The sequence below is a fragment of the Channa argus genome, chromosome 5 (assembly GCF_033026475.1).
Source record: "Channa argus isolate prfri chromosome 5, Channa argus male v1.0, whole genome shotgun sequence".
Lineage (NCBI taxonomy): Eukaryota > Metazoa > Chordata > Actinopteri > Anabantiformes > Channidae > Channa > Channa argus.
In genome coordinates this window covers 17,716,646-17,734,583 of record NC_090201.1, presented here as the reverse complement: position 1 = coordinate 17,734,583, position 17,938 = coordinate 17,716,646, and the positions used below count along the sequence as shown (strand labels likewise).

General features: G+C 39.6%; 2 protein-coding genes across 4 annotated transcripts in view; both read right to left on the bottom strand.

Annotated features, from left to right (window-relative positions):
- Positions 1-10,971, bottom strand: part of kcnab2a (potassium voltage-gated channel subfamily A regulatory beta subunit 2a) — a 79,045-nt gene extending 68,074 nt beyond the window's left edge. For 2 of the 3 annotated variants that reach the window (XM_067504974.1, XM_067504976.1), the window contains exon 1: positions 10,796-10,971. The gene's annotated coding sequence lies outside the window, so the exon portion shown is untranslated. Of the gene's footprint in view, positions 1-5,313; positions 5,612-10,795 lie in introns of those variants that run through there. The other variant, XM_067504975.1, reaches the window with a different exon arrangement.
- Positions 10,972-11,122: 151 nt separating this feature from the next.
- park7 (parkinson protein 7) lies at positions 11,123-17,228 on the bottom strand. Its single transcript, XM_067504983.1, has 6 exons — positions 17,033-17,228; positions 16,442-16,543; positions 15,484-15,543; positions 13,748-13,817; positions 11,993-12,079; positions 11,123-11,619 (listed from the first exon to the last, which is right to left on the bottom strand). Exons 1-6 carry the CDS (start codon positions 17,120-17,122, stop codon positions 11,459-11,461), a joined length of 570 nt encoding a protein of 189 aa, XP_067361084.1. The 5' UTR covers positions 17,123-17,228; the 3' UTR covers positions 11,123-11,458.
- Positions 17,229-17,938: the final 710 nt, after the last annotated feature.

Sequence of the window (17,938 nt, the reverse complement as noted above, 5' to 3'; positions counted from 1 at the left end):
ATTGATTTCCCCAAGCACCCCTGACAAGTCCTTAAGTCCATGTAAATGCGTTCATAGTTGCGAGTTTATTATGAAGACAAGCACAGGGAAAAACTAGCAGAACTTTAATGGTGATTCTCTGTTTATGCGACCTACTGAAAACAAGATATTAGGCGATTAGCACAACACAGTAAAATACTGTAAATAAAATACTGTAAAAAAATTTACTTAATTTGGGACCATGTTTGTTAAGTCTGGGAATTTAAAAAGTAGGATTTGGGACACTGACAAAAACAGAAAAAATGTGTTTTCACAATCTTTAACACTGTACATTATGACTAAATCACAACTTGTACACTTGGAAACCTGCAATGTTTTTAAACCATGAAACTTACTGAGGTACTGTGTGTGTGTGTGTGTGTGTGTGTGTGTGTGTGTGTGTGTGTGTGTGTGTGTGTGTGTGTACGCTGCATGAACAGCTGAGTGAGGTTAACACTTGATTTTATGTTTAGGGTTAAAATGGTTGAGGGCTAGAATAAGTGTTCTGCTTACAGCACATCGGAGCAGTGCATCTAAAAAAACAAAAAGGTTATATCAATCAACTGGGGTGGAAGTACAGTGATACACCTCATCATCCCGACAATTTGGTACAGAGTAGCATACTCCACACACAATCTCACATAGAACACAGACTTAATATTAGGGGGCTTACAGGATAAAGTCCAGATAATGTTGGGAACGTTATACTCGGACATTTGCGTTCTTAAATACACTCACTGAGGACAAAGTCAGGAGAATGCCAGGATTTTGATGCACGTGTGAATAGGCACTTGAGGGGACCCAGTTATATTCTCCAGAGTAGGCCTATTTTCTCGCCTGGCCTAAACAGGCTCTTTAGGTGGGTACCAATAAAGGGAGGTGAGCACAGGGCAGAGTCATAGGGATGTAATGTTTACAATTCTAAAAACCCTTAAACATGGGATAGTTAGGTGTGGCCTCCGTGGTGGATGTGTGAAGTGGTCTTAATCTTCCTGGGGATGGATGAAAGGGCAATGTGTGTGTGTGTGTGTGTGTGTGTGTGTGTGTGTGTGTGTGTGTGTGTGTGTGTGTGTGTGTGTGTGTGTGTGTCCGTGACTGTGCCATGCCCCTTGGGATCTCCAAGACATGGCTAATGAAGGTAGACAGGCCGCTAAAGCTCTACTACAGAATGATTATTGAGCTCAGTAAAAATAATTAACTAATTAATTGACTAACATTTCCTCATCAAGTTTTGATAGATGGAGCACCGAGGTATTATCCAACATTTTCTTAATTACTTCACCATTAGATATGCATATATGTGTGTTTAAATTAATAGGAAGAAACTTATGTATGAGGGGCAACTCTGGGGCAGGACTTACAGCGGCCATCCACCAATCCCCCAGTTTGATCCCTGGCTTTTCCAGTCACATGTCGAATTGTCCTTAAGCAAGACACTGAATGAGTGTCAGTGGGTGAATGAGAAGTAGCGTAAAGCACTTTGAGTATCAATACGTAGAAAAGTGCTATATAAGTGCAGACCATTTACCATGATATAGATTGTACAGCTCAGCTCTCTCATTCTCTCACCTGACTAGTTGTCTCGTTGTTGTTGCGACTGCATAATTTGTGTAATCGAGATGAGATATGACCAGAGCCTGCGCAATGAGTTGGGGTTTATATTTTGAAAGGTAAGATCTGATCTTCCTGATGCTGTAGAGGGCATATCTGAATGCCATAGAGACCGAGGACGTGGTCGGTAAAGCTCAGTTGATTGTCTATATGACCCCCATTTTCTGGCAGACATAGTGGGAAAAATCACTGAAGACCCAATGTAATGCTAATGTTGTCTGGTATTAAAAGGTCTAGCTGGGAAGTCTAGAACTTCTGTTATGTAGAGAGTGAGCTGAAGATGTCCTTCTGTCATTCATGCAGATATGTCAGCCTGGGAGAAATGGGTCATGAGACAGTGGAGTCATCCGATGGAAGGGACAGAAAGAGGTGTGTGTTGCCAACATAGCAATGATAGGAAAAGCCATGCGAGTGATCGATAGACACCAGGGATGTAGTATTGATGAAAAAAAGAGGACCAAGAACTCAGTGGCACACAAGTAGAGACGCTGTGAGAATTAGAAACGTGCCCCAGCCAGGATTTATTGAAGGTTTGTCCAGGTACGTAAGACTAAAGCCAGGTGATAGCTGATTATGAATGTGATTAGATTGTGACAACTTTTTGGTTGGTTGTGGCCAGTTCCAGTCATTCTTTTACTTTCATTTCCCTCTGTAGGATCTAAGGTCAATGCTGTTCTCACCTTTACATCCATGATTTTGTTTCTTTTTTCCCCACCTTTTTTTCAGTTATGCATAAATTGTTAAGTTAAAAAGTCCCTGGTTGCTGCCATTTTTTTTTTTTTTGGAACAAGAACACACAAGAATATTTTTGCAGGATTTGGAGGTGTGTCTATCTCCAGGACTTCCAGACGTTCCTGACCAGCCATTAAGTGCGTTGCCCACAGTTCACACAGTCAAGTTTGTGCTGCTCCCAGACAGTCAAAAACTAGATCAGTAATAATAAGATAAGAACAGTCTACGTGTAAACTGCTTTGACACTGTTTAGATGTGTCCCCAGCTTAACTTGGCCATTTGCCGTTCAATCAATCTAAAAACCCTGTTTGGAAATGTTTTGGATTTGAGTCAGACGACAAAAATGTAGATGTTCGAGATAAAGTTGTATGCACGCTATATAATCTATGTTTAACCTAAAATAGCAATGGTTTGATTATTATCTCCTGTTTCAAGCCAAGATAATTGTTGTTCCATGATTATTAGAGTAGAGATTGCTCAGTGTTCAATACTGTTGAATGTCTCCAACTTATACGCTATACTACTAATTATTTAAGTTGATTATTGTGCTTGAAGAGCTCCTAAAGTACAAATACGCTGTCACCAAGTGACTTTGTAACTGATGTCGAGTTTGTTAATGAACTTTAAAATCAACTGCACAAAAGATCAATGGCTTTCGGTTTGTCCCTTCAGGGGTCACCACAGCGGAACATGTTCTGCACATTGATTTAGCAAAAGTTTTTGTTTTTTTTTTAATGCTGGATGCCTTTGCTGTCGCAACCCTCCCATTTTATCCAGGCTTGGGACTGGCACCAAAGTGGCCCTTGATGGCTGGGTGGATTCATACCTGGGTAGGTGGGGCGGCCACATTTACTCATAGAATGCATGCTGATTTGTGTGATGAATATTACACTGCAGTCTTTATTAACAGAAACACAGACTGCAACTCTGCAGCTAGGATGTATGCTCACAATGGACTTTTGCCTTAAATGGTAAAATTCACAGGAATTAACTTATTCTTTTGTAAGTGTTTTTAATGTGCTACCTGGGTAAATGTGTGTTGAGGTTTACTTTAAAAAATTCAAAGTTCAGTAAAATTCCTACATCAAAAATAGCAACTCCTTTTTTGTAGCATAACAAGTATTAGGTATGACATCTAACCAAAGCACTTCTCAGAGAAACCAACCTTTCCTTGTTGTCATTGGATGTCACATACTGTAGAATTTGTTTGAAGTATTGCTAACAGTATTGTTTGTTGGGCTTGTCAGAGCCTTTGCCTTAAGTGCAGGATAACAAGATAATGAGAAACCCTATTAGTTTTCAAGCAATGTCACACTAACAACTGTCACATCATAGGCCTATGTGCTGAAAACACATATTATGAGTTAATATGAACAGCAGCAAGCTTCAGTAAGGCTACATGGGGAGACAATCATCGTGAACGTTTTAGAAAAAGCCATCCTTTTTTGTAGGATCGATGTTCAGTGAAAGGACACACCAGCACATGAATCTACCCTTTTCTGCTCGTTACAGAGTATTCAACAGCTTACTGCACCAAACTGAGCCCCTGCAACCTGCCTCTCTTGTGCTTTCTTCTTGGACCAGAGCCCATGGGAAGGAAAGCACAACAGCGCGCACGCACGCACATACACACACACACACACACACACACACACACGTCTGCTTTAGCATGAATATGAACACCCACACACAAACACCCATTTAAATTACAGTAACACCTTTGGCCAGGCACAGATGACTGTCACAACCTCTCAGCAACAGACACAACACTGAGAGAACAATCAAAGGTTCTCTTCAGGGTGTTGCTAACTGTGGCAACTGCAACAGATGGAACTGCAGCAGCAGGGTAGGTAAGGTGAAACTCTATGTAAATGCGCATGTGTGTGGATGTGTATTTTTGCACGAGCCTTCACCCGTGTCTTTCATTCTGGCTATTTTAAGATTCTTTATAAATCCTACAGCATGGCCAAGTTTCTGGCAAGAATTCAAAACGACAGAACATGCATAAAACATGAAAGAGATTCAGACAGAGGAGAGTAACAGAGTAGAGACAGGAAAGACAGCAACATATATATATCAATATAATAAGCTATCCAAAGATGCCTTTCAATGCAGCAGCTGCAGCAGCAGCACTCTCAAACATGTTAACAGCAATGAAAAAAATCAAGCCCCTTTAAGACATGAACTGGAATTCAGACATTTTCCAGACTTTCTCTTGGGTGGGTGTATGTGTGAATGCAAACACCCCAGTCTGTTGGCTCTGACAGTACCTGGACTTTACACAGCCTGATCCCTAGTCCAGATTACCTCCACCCAAGCTCATTTGTGAATAGAGGAGGTTACGTCTATTTCCTGCGTATGCTGAAACACCGGCAAATACAGACACGCGAAGGCTAAGAACTCATACATTCATACGAACACATCAATGTAGAACCGGAACAACAACGAAATTCGTGAACTTCTGTTGGTAAGGGCAGGCCTGGAAATCGTCAAACAAATACAAGGACCAGTAAAATTACCTGTGGTATACAACCAGATTACAAAGTAAAACACTGTCACTTCTGCAGCTTTGTTTTTGCATCATGTCCCGCCCCCTGCTCGAAGTGCCCAAGCACCACCGCTTGCCCAATTACACAGAGTATTTCTCCACAAGTGAGAACTGATGTCACATGGACTATCTCCCGATGCTGGCTACATGAAAGGGAAACTCCTGACAATGGCAGGACCTGATCCTTCTGACATTCTCTAGAGTTCAGGCTTGGAAACAGGCGTCAGTGATCTTAAGCTACCTTTTTAGCATAGTGTGTGACAATGTCAAATGCTGCTGCATACAGAATGGTATAGCATTTGCTCGCCTGGAGGAACAGACAACCACGATCATCCCAACTCTTACTGACAGAGAGAGAGAGAGAGAGAAATGTGTCTTCAGACCTAGCAAAGATGCTCACCCACCTCAGTCTACTGCTGATTCCTGACGCAGTGAGCAAAACCGGGAGTAAATGCAGTAGCTATGATGGAGGCGCAGCAGCCAAAATCCAAGAGATTTAGCAGGAAAACAGAGAGCAGTGGGATGTGAGATCCTGTGTGATCAAGAATATGTGCCCGAGTAGGATGAGCATGTGTGTCTGACATGAGAAAGACAGAAATACAGAAAAAAAACGAGAGACAAACAGAACAAAGAACACAAAGTAAGAATGAAACAGAGAGACAGAAGGAAGAGACAGAATAAATGTGAGAGGTTGGAGAGTCACTCAGCAGAGCAGATGCATTAAAAGGAAATGCCCCTCCTTCTCTTCCTCTACACACCCACCCGCCTCCCTTTGCACTGTCAGCATTCAAGTAAGAGTGCAAGAGTAATCCGTAAATGGTGAAAGAAGAAGGGTGGGCCAAATAAAAGCAAGTAAAAAGCATATCTTTTGATTTTTAAACTAAAATCAAGACACATATTTCTAACACCTAGGTTTCCACAGAAAATGGCTCTAAGTTGACAAAGCAAGTAAACATGCCTCAGTAAGCTGGTTACTGCTCACGCTGCATAATGTGATCAAGCTATGTGCGAAAAAAAACACCTGTAAATCTTGTCCTTTTAGGCCAGAAGCTAACCTAAAGGTGAATAGTATATAGAGCATGTATGCTGAAGTGTCTTGGAGCAAGTCATAAAATGTTTACAGCTGTGCACTAACCTTCATGCAGAGTAGGTCAGCTGAGAGGATTATTTCCCTACAATATAAATATAGTTATTATTAACAAAAATTAACAACAAATATACAGTGCACATCAAATCCAGTGCACCTTTTTTATGATCAAAGTTTATTTTATTGGGAATGTGCAAGTTTTCATCCTTAGCAGTTGTGTTCTGTTCATATAGATGATTAACATTTATGAAACCAACTAGCTGTTTACTAATAAAAATGTAACCAAGATGGAGTAAGCATAAAACACATAGTGCAAGTCAGGGAGAGAGGATAAATTATTATAATTTCTTTTTTATATTTCTGTCACTGACAACAAATGATGCCCCTGGATATAGCTGCCCCTTCTAGTGTTAGAAGGTTTATTACTGGGAATTTGATTTGTTTAAACTAGTTTTACAGTGCAGTTTACTCTGGGCATCAGGTAACTGAACAGGTGGTGGGGCAGGTACTTATGCTCATAGATGACGCCTTTTAACACAGCCTGTATCCCATCATGCATTTCTGATTAGCCTGCACCAATAGAAGGCAGTATGGTATTTGTATGTTTCTGGTTTCTTATCACAGTCACAACATCTCTAACTTCTGCTTCCAGCCAGACTACATCTCCAAAACTCCTTTCTCCCCAGTCCTGACACCAAGAATGACAGGGTGACTGCCAGACAGCCTGATGGAACCAGAGCAAGAGATTTTCACCACTACTACCCAAATTATATTTGCATCTTCTTAAGAGCTTGTTAGAGTTGAAGGCAAACACCAAAACCAAGTTCTTCTGAGCAATAATACATCCAAAATATCTAACCTTTTTAAGTGTGTGGATTTTCTAATGCTGGAACTGGAAGCCAGCACTGACCATGAATTCTACTGCAAAAGTCACTGTCCTCAGACACTGTCCCAAACATGGCCATCCGCATTTTCCTACATTCAACTCCGTCTTTTTACTAGGTCTAGGGGTTTGTTCTGTGCAGCGTATGCTTTTAGTCTGTATGTCACACACTGGAACTATGGCAGACATTGAACTTTACCTAATGAAGTTCACTGAATGTAGGATCAAACCTGGATTGGGTTTACGGTTTTATTATCCAATCCAATATATAATAAACAGGAGAATTGGATCAGGGAGGAGAAACAAGGTTTTACAGAAAAACAAGACCTGAGACTAGCAAAGATGTTTATCTTCAAGTTTCAGTTTTTAATATTCAGCTTAGGATTTACAGCATAAATGTTAAGAAACTATCGCAAAAAAAAACAAAACTTTACTAATATACTGCACTTCTATGAGCTGCACTTATGACTCAGTACAACAGTTGGTTAATCTTCCAGCTCCGTATTGATGTCCTTTGGGTATTTCTGGGGAGAAGGCTATTAGGCTTTAGTACTACAGTCTCTGTGGGATTGCCATACAGAGGCAGACATTAAGTCAACAAATTTACCAAGTGTGAGGAATTAGACTTACATTGTATTCTAAAAAAAATAATCTAAATAATGTTTTTAGAAGTGACATGCAATACACCCATTTCAAAGCAGACATATTAGAAGAAGACATTCACTGAATCTGCCTATAAAAACAACAAAATACATTCAAGTATAGGAAATGTTGGCTAAAGATAAAGTTGAGTGCAAAACCTTGCATAACTCTGAAATGGCAAAGAAATATATTTTCATTTGGGTCTACAGAGCTTTTACTGACAAGTAAACTAATATAATTACTCCATACAAGAAACAAGCAAAGTAAGATGATATTTTGAGTTCTCTTTTGTACCTTATTTCACACCTACTTATTTCTAGTAATTGTACCTTACCTAATGGCAAAGCAGATAGAAGCCAGTAATGAACATGTCTCTCATGTCTAGACAATAGTCCATTACTTGGTGAAGTAAGCAGAAATACTGATGAAGGATACAGCCATTACAAGCCAAAACACAAAAACACACATGAGGATCTACTAAGCTTTTATGATTATCCCCATATAACCTTGAAGCATTATCTTGTTTTTGGAACACTAATTATAAGAGCACTGCAGACAGCCTAATAACAGAGCGATAAGTGTAACTCTGGACAGCGAAGTTCAGCATTTCTCATTAACCCTTGTATTTGTTAATGTTTGAGTTAGACTCCTAAAAATAAAGTAGATCTGTACTTTGCAGTTGTAGATTTTATCAGAGCAATTTTTCTAAATCATGTTTGTAATATACAAAGTCCCACAGAGTATTGAATTTGGGCTAAAATGGTTGCTAAGGACAAACACAAACATACACACATTGGAAACATATAATTTACCATTGCTATTACAATGCTTTTTGGCAATGTGCAATCTGCTAATGGTGAGTATGCTGGGTTAATCTTGCAAGCAGCCAAATTTTGGGTAAAATGTTGAATTTAAGTCTAGACATAACTGACATATAGTGGTTCCAGATTGTTTAATCAAGTAGAGCTATAATTTAAATATCACATTGAAGAAGAGCCAGAGATGGACAAATCCATCCATTTGTTGCTGATGACACAAAAAAATGTTGTTATCAAATGAAATCCCAATTGCTTGCAAATTGTCTACTACCTCCTGAAATGTATCTGTTGAAGCAACTCAGACGAGCAAATTCAACCTTCACTGTCTCCAGGCCAAGCCAAGTAGGGGATCTAATCAAGAGATGCAAAGTGCAGCACTCTAATTGCATCATTAGCTAAACCAATGACTCAGTCACAGTGAGTTCAGTCTCCCCTCCATCCCCACCCCTTCCTCTTCTGCCCCATCCAGAAATAGGGAGTCAAGCCTCAAGCTCTTTACTGTACAGCTGCTCAAGCAGAATAATTTTAACATGTTATGTGCAACAGTGCAAAATGTTAACATTCCAGAAATATCCAACTGAAAAAACACAGCATTAATGAGACTGGGCTTTACAACTGTCATCAAGACAAAATTTAAGAGCTCATGCTGGTCTTCCAGGAAGTGACAAACATGAGGTCTTAATTAAAAATTAAAAAACAGTACACAGAAAGTCAGTATACTTTGTCAGGCACACAACGTTGTGATACTACCTCAACATGACAGGCATAGCCTCGTCTAAAATGTTAAAGACCATCACAGAAACAACTGGCTTAGACATTTTTACAGTTTGCCCAGAAGTAATAGTCCTGGTCAGGTGCACTCATAATTTTGATGATTGGAATTTTGATGTAATGTAATTTTAACAGTGAACACTGCTCTTTTGATGCATTGTAATAGGAAAAATGCCTCATAGTCTTAAACTTCATTGTAGACGAAAAAGCTACTTGAGATGCCTTCCTACATTTGGATGACCCCTGACTTGCTGCAGTTCTGCATGTTTGCTAAGAATGACTAAGAGGAAGCTTTCCAGCAATTGAAAATGCAGCCTACCAGAAAAAAAACTGCCTTGTATTTCCTGTCTATGTAAAGTGAAAGCAGTTTAGATAACACCTCTGGTTCTTCCTCGTTTAAGTGCTTGAGAGAGAATGATGAGCATAATTTTGACGGGCCCATTGTATATTTGATATTTCTATGGTGGTGTTAGCTCATGTTGCAAAATGATTCTCCAGTCAGACACGACTCTATTGAGGAAATCTCATACACAAGTGCATGTCTTTATGACGACAAGCCATTCCAATAATGTTTAATATTATTGCTGTCAGAATTAGCATGGTGTGTATTTAATGTGCTCCAGCTGAATCATAAACAAGATCAAAAAGAAATAATGTACTTGACAACTACAATAAATTAGGCATGAGTGCAATAGTGGTGGTGGCAGGATTATTCAAATTCTGTGTAATGGGGGGAGCTATGTGCATTTTGACATTCGAAACTGTGCTGAAGCAGCACAAAATAGAAAAGCATGAGATCAGTAAAAATTAGTGATGATAAACAATATAAACTAAAAAAAGAATTAACAGCCAATGTAAGAATAATACAGAAAGTATTTTGTATATGCCAAATTGGAGAAAGATATGGGGTGGAGATTAGTGTGAATAGTTTTGGGTTTTTGTTTGCTGTCCTTGTTGACGATTGCTATTGCCTGTTGGGTGAATAGGATCACAAAAGTGCTTAAACACAACATTTTGCCGGTTGCGTGCGTGACAGCGCGTTTTCTCGGTGATGCCTTGGACTGATGATGGAAAACCGGGGTCTGCCGCACTGTGTTAGCTACAGAGTATGTGCAGCAGAACAGCCTGACTGCGGCTACTGCTGCGTCTGTGGACGGCGATCTTCTGCCACTGACGTCTCCATGTCGGCTCGCATCTGCAGAACGATCTCTTGATGTAAACATGCGACGTCCATCTGGTGTAACTAGTATCTTCTGCGTGTGCTCCGTTCGGACGCATCTTTGACTCGAGAAAACGCAGGGAACGTTACCTCGGGCTAACGTTAACATTACTCTGCTTTAGCCAATCTCAGACGCCGATGTTAATGCACTATGTTGTGGATTGCAGCAAACTTAAGGTTCACCGATCAGCACAATTAGCAGCCTAATCACGGATAGTAAACGTGTTCCTACTCTTTTTACCGATTCGCCAGTTCCCTGTTTAACTATCGTGTTTTTTAAGTTGATGTGTCACGTTAACGTTAGTGTCTGTCCGACACCATTAGTAGCTAGTTACCGTGATTACCCTTACGTTAACTGCTCTGCCAACATAGCAATAGAAAACATAAACATATATAATGGTTATTAAATCAATTTCAGAAGACCCTTAACGGTGATACGAGTGAAGACAACACTCAAGTGTCTTACCTTTGGCGAAATGTGTCTCTTCTGACTGAAGACCCTCTGGATCTTGTTGCCCTAACACAACTACCACGCGTTGCACCTAAACCCCGCCCTGCTGCGTGAAAGAGCGCTGTCATTGCTCAGATAGACTCCTACCGCAGCCAGGCAGAGGCTTTTCATTGGGCAGAACACCTGCCAATCTATTCGGATTCGGCTTCCCGCGTCCTAAGTAGTGCTCTCACAGTACATTACATTGTGCTGTCTGTATATGGGTGTCAACAACTACTGCAGGCATGTAGAACACAAGTCACGGTGACCTCCAGTGCTGTAATATACCGTGAGAAACAGAGCTGCCACAATAATATTTTAATGACAAGTGAAACAGTAAAAGCTGTCAAAATAATCAATAAGCAATTTGTGAAAAATATAGTGAAACCAATCTATTTTATCTCACTGAAAGCCTGTGCAGTTATTTTCCATGTTGTATTTAACAATGACTTTCACTGCCAGCTAAAAGGACAAGTGAAGACAACCTGTCAGAACAAAAAACATCTTTATGTCCCTTAAGGAGAATGACTTGTCACTAGTGACTTTGAATTTTCTGTGCAAGCAACAATGGATTAGCTGTCTCAGTTGTGCCAGTATAGTGGGCATGCTGCTTGCAGGATATAATGAACACAGATGCACTCAGTCTTTCATAATAAGAGGAGCTTTGACTTGAGCTGCAACTTCAGCCCCCATAAGTTCCTCTACAATCTTCAGGGCAAACTCGAAACTGGTTCCTGGCCCACGGCTGGTGATGTAATGTCCATCCTTCTGTACTCGAGCCTCTGAATATTTATAGTGCTCTAAAAAAAAAAAAAAACAGATAAAAAAAAACAATACCATAAGGCAATTACAATATGAGAGCTTCAAGCAACAGGCTGAAAGCTAGAGACCATAATTGGCCATAGATAATCTATCACTATTTCAAGTGACCCAGTTCTAGCATGTTCTGTCAAATTCCTGCAGCCGCTTCCACCTCTGAGTGGTGTGCTCTCCTCTGCTGCATACTAACATGATTTTCTATAGTGAAGAAGGAGCTAGAACAGCACCATCTGCTGTACTTAATAAATTATTACAATTCCCTCTGTTCTGAGACACATGAGCTAATGTTAAAGCTACTAGCTGTACATGTCAACACCTTGTCCACTCTTTTGTTTGCATTAAGTAGCTTTTTACCTCCAGCCATCATCTTCTCCTTCATGGCAGGATGCGTAGTGACTGTACTGCCGTAGCCGATGCCATGTGCTAGAAGAGCCGTGGGACCTGCAAAAGGGCAAAGCAGTTTAAGGTTCATTTAACAACCTCTTATAATAGGATACTCCCAAACATGTTCTGTTGCTCGTTTCTGTTGCTCAGTCCAGGTTTCATTTGTTATATAGTTCAAATGAAAGTTATAGCCATGTCAATCAGGGTAAGTTAATGTATCTTAAAACCATCTTCTTTAAGCTCAGTACTTACTGTAACATAAAAATCAACGCACAGAATATGGTGCATTTGACATTAGGAGCTGCAGTTAGTACTATAAATGGAATTAGTACAAAACATCTAATGACAACACTATGTCCTGAAGTTGTCCTGTGTACCATTGTTTCTAAGAATACACTCATACAGTATACAGTTTCAGCTCGTCTGCAAAGACTGCACCACACTGAAAAAAAAATAAAAAATAAAAAGAGAAAAAGGGAGAGGCTGAAGACATTGACTCCTGCTGTATTAACTTTGGCAATGTCCCAGCACTGCAGTGAGCGCATCCAAAAACTGTTAATAAATAGAAATTTATTGATTATGCTCCTTGGCTGCCTTCCCATGCAGTCTAAAGATTGCACTTTCCCCTGGCAGAACAGCAGACCGCTGGTTAAAGCCAAGCTTCTCCTGTTACAGCAAGTCCCCACCCAAAGGACGCCAATCTAAGACAGAGAGCCCTTCTGAGTACCAGAGGCAGAAAATAGGGAAGATACAGACAGAGGGGCTATGATTTCATCTAACCATCTGATGAATGCTAAAAAAATTTAATGACCCTACATGCATGTAACACAACCCCATTGCTTAGGTTTTCAATCAAGTGAACAAATCTTTTTCACATCTACATAATAATATTCCATGTTAGGGCAGAATATTAGGTCTTGGTACTTTCTCTCTTGCTGGCACATTCATTAAACTAAATATCCCTGTGAGGTTTCTAGTCATTTTCTAGGACATCCTTCAATCCACTTTGCTGCATAGTCCCCTGTCATTATTCAAAGTGTCCTTCCCGTGTACTGTCCCAGCATATGGAGGCTATCATATTAAAATGTCAGATATTAATCACGCCCTGAACCCTCGAATTTCAAATGCCAAATAGGGGTCACAATTGGCCATAAATTGGTGTATAAGCAGACACACATTTGGTATAAGTACTTTTTTTTTCAAAATATAGGTATGGTGTTACTAAAATACCAGAAAATCCCCCGAAACCACAGCCACATGCATATAAACACTGTACCTTTTTCTATCCAAGGTCTTTTATTCCAGTTGCAAGTAATCCAAATCCCATTTACCGGCACAACATTAGTGGCTTGGCATGTATAAAACCAGAACATCTTACCTTTAGTGTTGTTTCAAGTTAAAAATGTTAACAGGGCACATGGTATCAAAGTACATAGATTATTAATTTATAGCAGCGCATTGTCGAACTGGTTTGAAGTGATATGGAACATTAGCATGAGCAGCATTTACCGCTTGATTACATTTAAAGGTGCTATTTTACACAGCAAACACCAGAATAAATTGCACTGTGTAGGTTGGGTAATTCACATCTACAGTATTCGATTAAAAGCAACAACATGACTGTCAAAATTGAGGTCATGTCATATTCAAAGTTTAATCCATAGAAACTAATGGTGGGTCCAGTACTGTACATTGATGACTTTGTTTTGTTTTCATAAACTATACCTGCACAGATGGCTGCAATCAGGCCTTTTTTGCCATCTTGATCCTTCAGCACCTCCTTCACAGCAGGAGACTGCAACAGAGCATGGAAACCATATGCACCGCGAGTCATTTGCAGATCATGTGATAGCATAGTGCACAGGTTAATTATGCACACACAGTAGCAATGTTTTAAAGACATCAAAAACAGCCCAATGCTATTTCACTAAGACCTCAGGTTTATTGAACATCCACTGGAAATAATACTTACACTCAACCCGAACAACTTTGGTCACATAAAGTATTTAATATTAATTTTACTTAAATAAAACACTACACTTTATAAAACAGACATTACTCTGTGCCACTCCTGTAGCACAGAGGGATTGAGGAGCAAAGGATGTCAGAAGTGGGTCGAATACTGAAGCCTAGAATTTACTTTTTAAAAAGGCCTGATCCGTGTAAACAGGAAAAACAGTATACTGTAGAGTATGATTGCTATTTATTTTTTAAGTTCTGGAAATGCATTTTCTCAATCAGCTTTATATTTTGAGGAATGATATTCTACATTAACACAAGATTTTGTAGCCAAGTTGGATCACTTTAGATTTTGTTACTTCAGGTAAAGTGGGACAGTTTCTAGCAAATCTCTCCAGACTATAATATTAGACTCTCTGGACCAGTCCAAACCAAAAGATGTTCTATGTACTTAAACAGGTCCTCTTCAACATGCCTACAGTGAAATCAAATTGGAAAAATAATGCCACTTCAACACTAGAAGATATGCAGCTCAAATCTCTGGAAGGCTTAGGGCTTTCGGTGTTTGCATGTTCTCCCTGCGGATGTGTGGGTTTCCTCCCCATACTCCCGTTTTGAAATTGTGACTCTACATTGCCCATTGACGTAAATATGAGTTAATTGCTTGTCTGTCTGTGTATATCTCTATGTTGGCCCCAGAAATAGACAGGCAACCTGTCCAGGGTGTCCCTGACTCTCGCACAATGACAGCTGGGATAGGCTTCAGCCCCCTTGCGACCCTGAACAAGATAAGTGGTCAAAGAAACTAGATGGATGTAAGATATATTAACATAAACTCTATCCATTCCTCATTTCTGGATCTGTGGGACACTTTCGCTGTTGAAATAAAAAGAGCCAGAATGTAAAAGATCCAACAATGCAAAACATTTATTTTGATCCGTTTAATCCAAATATTATCTGTACATCAATTTAGTTGATTCTTTGATAGATTTTTGCAGTTGATTATTTTTTTATGTAAAAACATTAGTAAAGCTATTGGTAAAGACTAAAAATCAATCCATTGTACTTCCGCCTCTCTTCCCTCTCACTGCTCTCCTACACTCTGACCCAGTTCGCCCAGCTGTTCAGGTATTAGTCGTAATGAAATTTCTCATTCAATAACCTTTAGAAGTAAATCTCTCTGACCAGTTGATATCACCTCTCTACGTTAGGATGTTTAGTGCATAATTCTACCGAATATTTAATATACAAATATATGAAGTTACACACTGCAGCATTTGACAAAGTGAAACAAAATATTATTTGCTTACCATAGCTCTACAACTGATTTTAAGAACACATTTTCTTCCATAGGGTTGTGAGCATGATATTTTCCTGCTTTTACTCCGAATATGACAGAAAAGGTTTAACAGCCGCTGGTTTGGTTAGTTCCTATGACTGGAACCCTAGCAGATCAAACAATGAAGAGACTGATCCATTTAGATGCAGCGAGTATTTCTCACCTCTGCCAGATGCTGGGCTCCTGGCATTCCTCCTGGCAGTACCACCACATCATAAGGTCCCTGGGAGACAGACCATAAAAAATGGAGACTAATGCCATACGAAACTGTGTAAAACAAGCTATCACTATCTGGCTGAAGAAGCGCTGAAGTAAACATATATAATTTTCATTAAATTGCGTACTTCATCTGCATTTGAAATTGTAAGTCTGACTTTAGGTTACTGTATCAACACATAATACACAATGTTAATGGATATAGTTGTATAAACTTTAGGAGCCGATTATAAATGTTGTTGGTTTTTGCAGTAAATAGAAGTAAATTCAACCCGTGACAGATATTAAAAAAAAAATTAAATTTATTGTCAATATGGGTAGTACGGTGGTAGAGCAGCTAGAATCCCTGACTGGCTGCGGCCTTTCTGTGTTTGCATATTCTCCCTGTGCTTGCACGAGGTTCCTGGGTTTCCAGTTTCCTCCCACCCTCCAAAGACATGCACGTTAGGTTAAGTGGTGGCCCTAATTTGCCCGTGTGTTTGAATGTGAGTATCAATGGTTGTCGGTCACCGCCTCTTGCTCAATGACAGCCGGAATAGACTCCCATGACCCTGAACAGGATAAGCATTACAGATAATGGATAGTATTTGTCAATGCATTATTACTTATTGTTTCAGTAACTTAAAATAAATAGAGAAGAAGCACTGATTGTGTCATGTCCAAAAGTACCCCCCCAGTGAATAGTATTCACTTTGCATTGTTTCCTGATCAGGTTTTGACTTAATATGGGACCCAGGCATGTGCTATATCACAACTCTGTTTGTTTTCTTGTTTTATTAACTTCATGAAGGACCAACAGTGCGCTGACATTTAGGATTGTACAAGCTTAATGTCTGTCTAGCTTGACTTAAAAAAAAAAACAACAGCAACACAACAATAACAACAAAATAGAGGTGTCCACTTACCTGTGTGCTGGCCTCCTCCAGACTAGCATCAGGACAGATGACAACTTTTCGGCTGCACTCCACTGGTTCTTTGCCTGTCAGTCCTGCAATCGTCACTGCAATCTACAGGTAAAGCGATAAATAAAGATCATTGTAACCAGCAGGAGATGGCATCGTGCCTGCGCATGGCTGATGGAGACTTTTATTTTGAAAGCTGTTTAATGGCGGACACACTGACGCTGAACTCTGACATTTATCTTGGTCTCTGTCTGCACCCACTTTAAAGGTTGGGACTGTTTAGACCCTCAGCCAAATCAAGAACTACACTCAAAAAGCACACTGTAAACTATAAAGTCTTCACCAGCTAACTGCTCCTGTAAGATGAAGTTAGTAGGTTGAGCTATGTTTCTGTTAACTTGTTTCAAAATTACGCTTATAACGCAGGTTTCCATAAGATATGAAGTGACATTGTATGTTAACTATCTTATTGGAAATAACACAACCAGATAAAATAAGAGTTCTGTGGGCGGACTAAAGTGATTTAATTCAAGCTAGCTAGCTAAGTTGTGTTTGTCTAAGCTAATTTATAACATAAACAGTGGATTTACGAACCCCAGCTCTACGCATGATGTCTGCGGGAATAATAGTTTCCATCTCTTCTGCACCTTTCGCCAAGATTATTAATGCCCTCTTTCCTGCCATGGTTAGCTTACGCCTATGTTGCAACCCGGAGAAAGACGCTAACTTTCTATGTGAAGCTCTGCAGTAGGGTTTTGACCGAATCAGGGTTGCCAGACTGCGCCCTCTCCATCCTCCCTTACAATATGCTGCGCAACCTCAATACATGACTTGCAACAAATATTTCAAGTTAAAAGAATATAAAGTCTAAACTATCCATGATTTAAAGAAGGACTAAAGACACGTCCAAAGAAACACAAATACAACATGCAGAAAGCAGATGCAGTGTGTCTGTTCTTTGCTGTGAAGTACCTTGTAACAAGAATTATCTTTACAGGCTCTAACTACACATATGACACCTTCTGTACTTAGACACTTGAATCAAATAAGGTTCTTTGTGATGTTTCACAGAGAGCAAACTTTACGTCTAAATATTAATTAGTAGACAAATGTATGGCTGTGATTTTTTATGCAACTTGTCATCCCCTAAAAAATGAGACGTGGATTTCTATATGTTTGATACTGTCAACAAATCCCCAAAGAAGCAACAATAATGTGCACCTTTAAAAACTGTTTCTTTTAAGAAACAATGTCCAAAGGCTAAGATATTCTCTGAAATAGTAAGTAAGTAAGTAAAAACTTATGAGATTCGCAGTCATTAAACCTTCTAAAATGACTGGCTCACATTTTTCATGACGAAGGAATATGTGGTGTGGCTCACTGATGTGATTATACCATTTCCATTTTTGAACAACAGTGGTGGTCAGGGTCACAGAATTACAATCTAAAATCAGGTTTTGGTCTCACTAACACTTGGCAGATGGAGTAGATGTTAAATAT

Coding starts and splice junctions, on each gene's coding strand:
- park7 (XM_067504983.1), bottom strand. CDS start 17,122: ATGGCAGGAAAGAGGGCATTAATAATCTTGGCGAAAGGTGCAGAAGAG. Junction 15,544..16,441: donor TGGAGGAGGCCAGCACACAG/GTAAGTGGACAC, acceptor TCTGTCTCCCAG/GGACCTTATGATGTGGTGGT. Junction 11,620..11,992: donor GGAGAAGATGATGGCTGGAG/GTAAAAAGCTAC, acceptor TTTTTTTTTTAG/AGCACTATAAATATTCAGAG.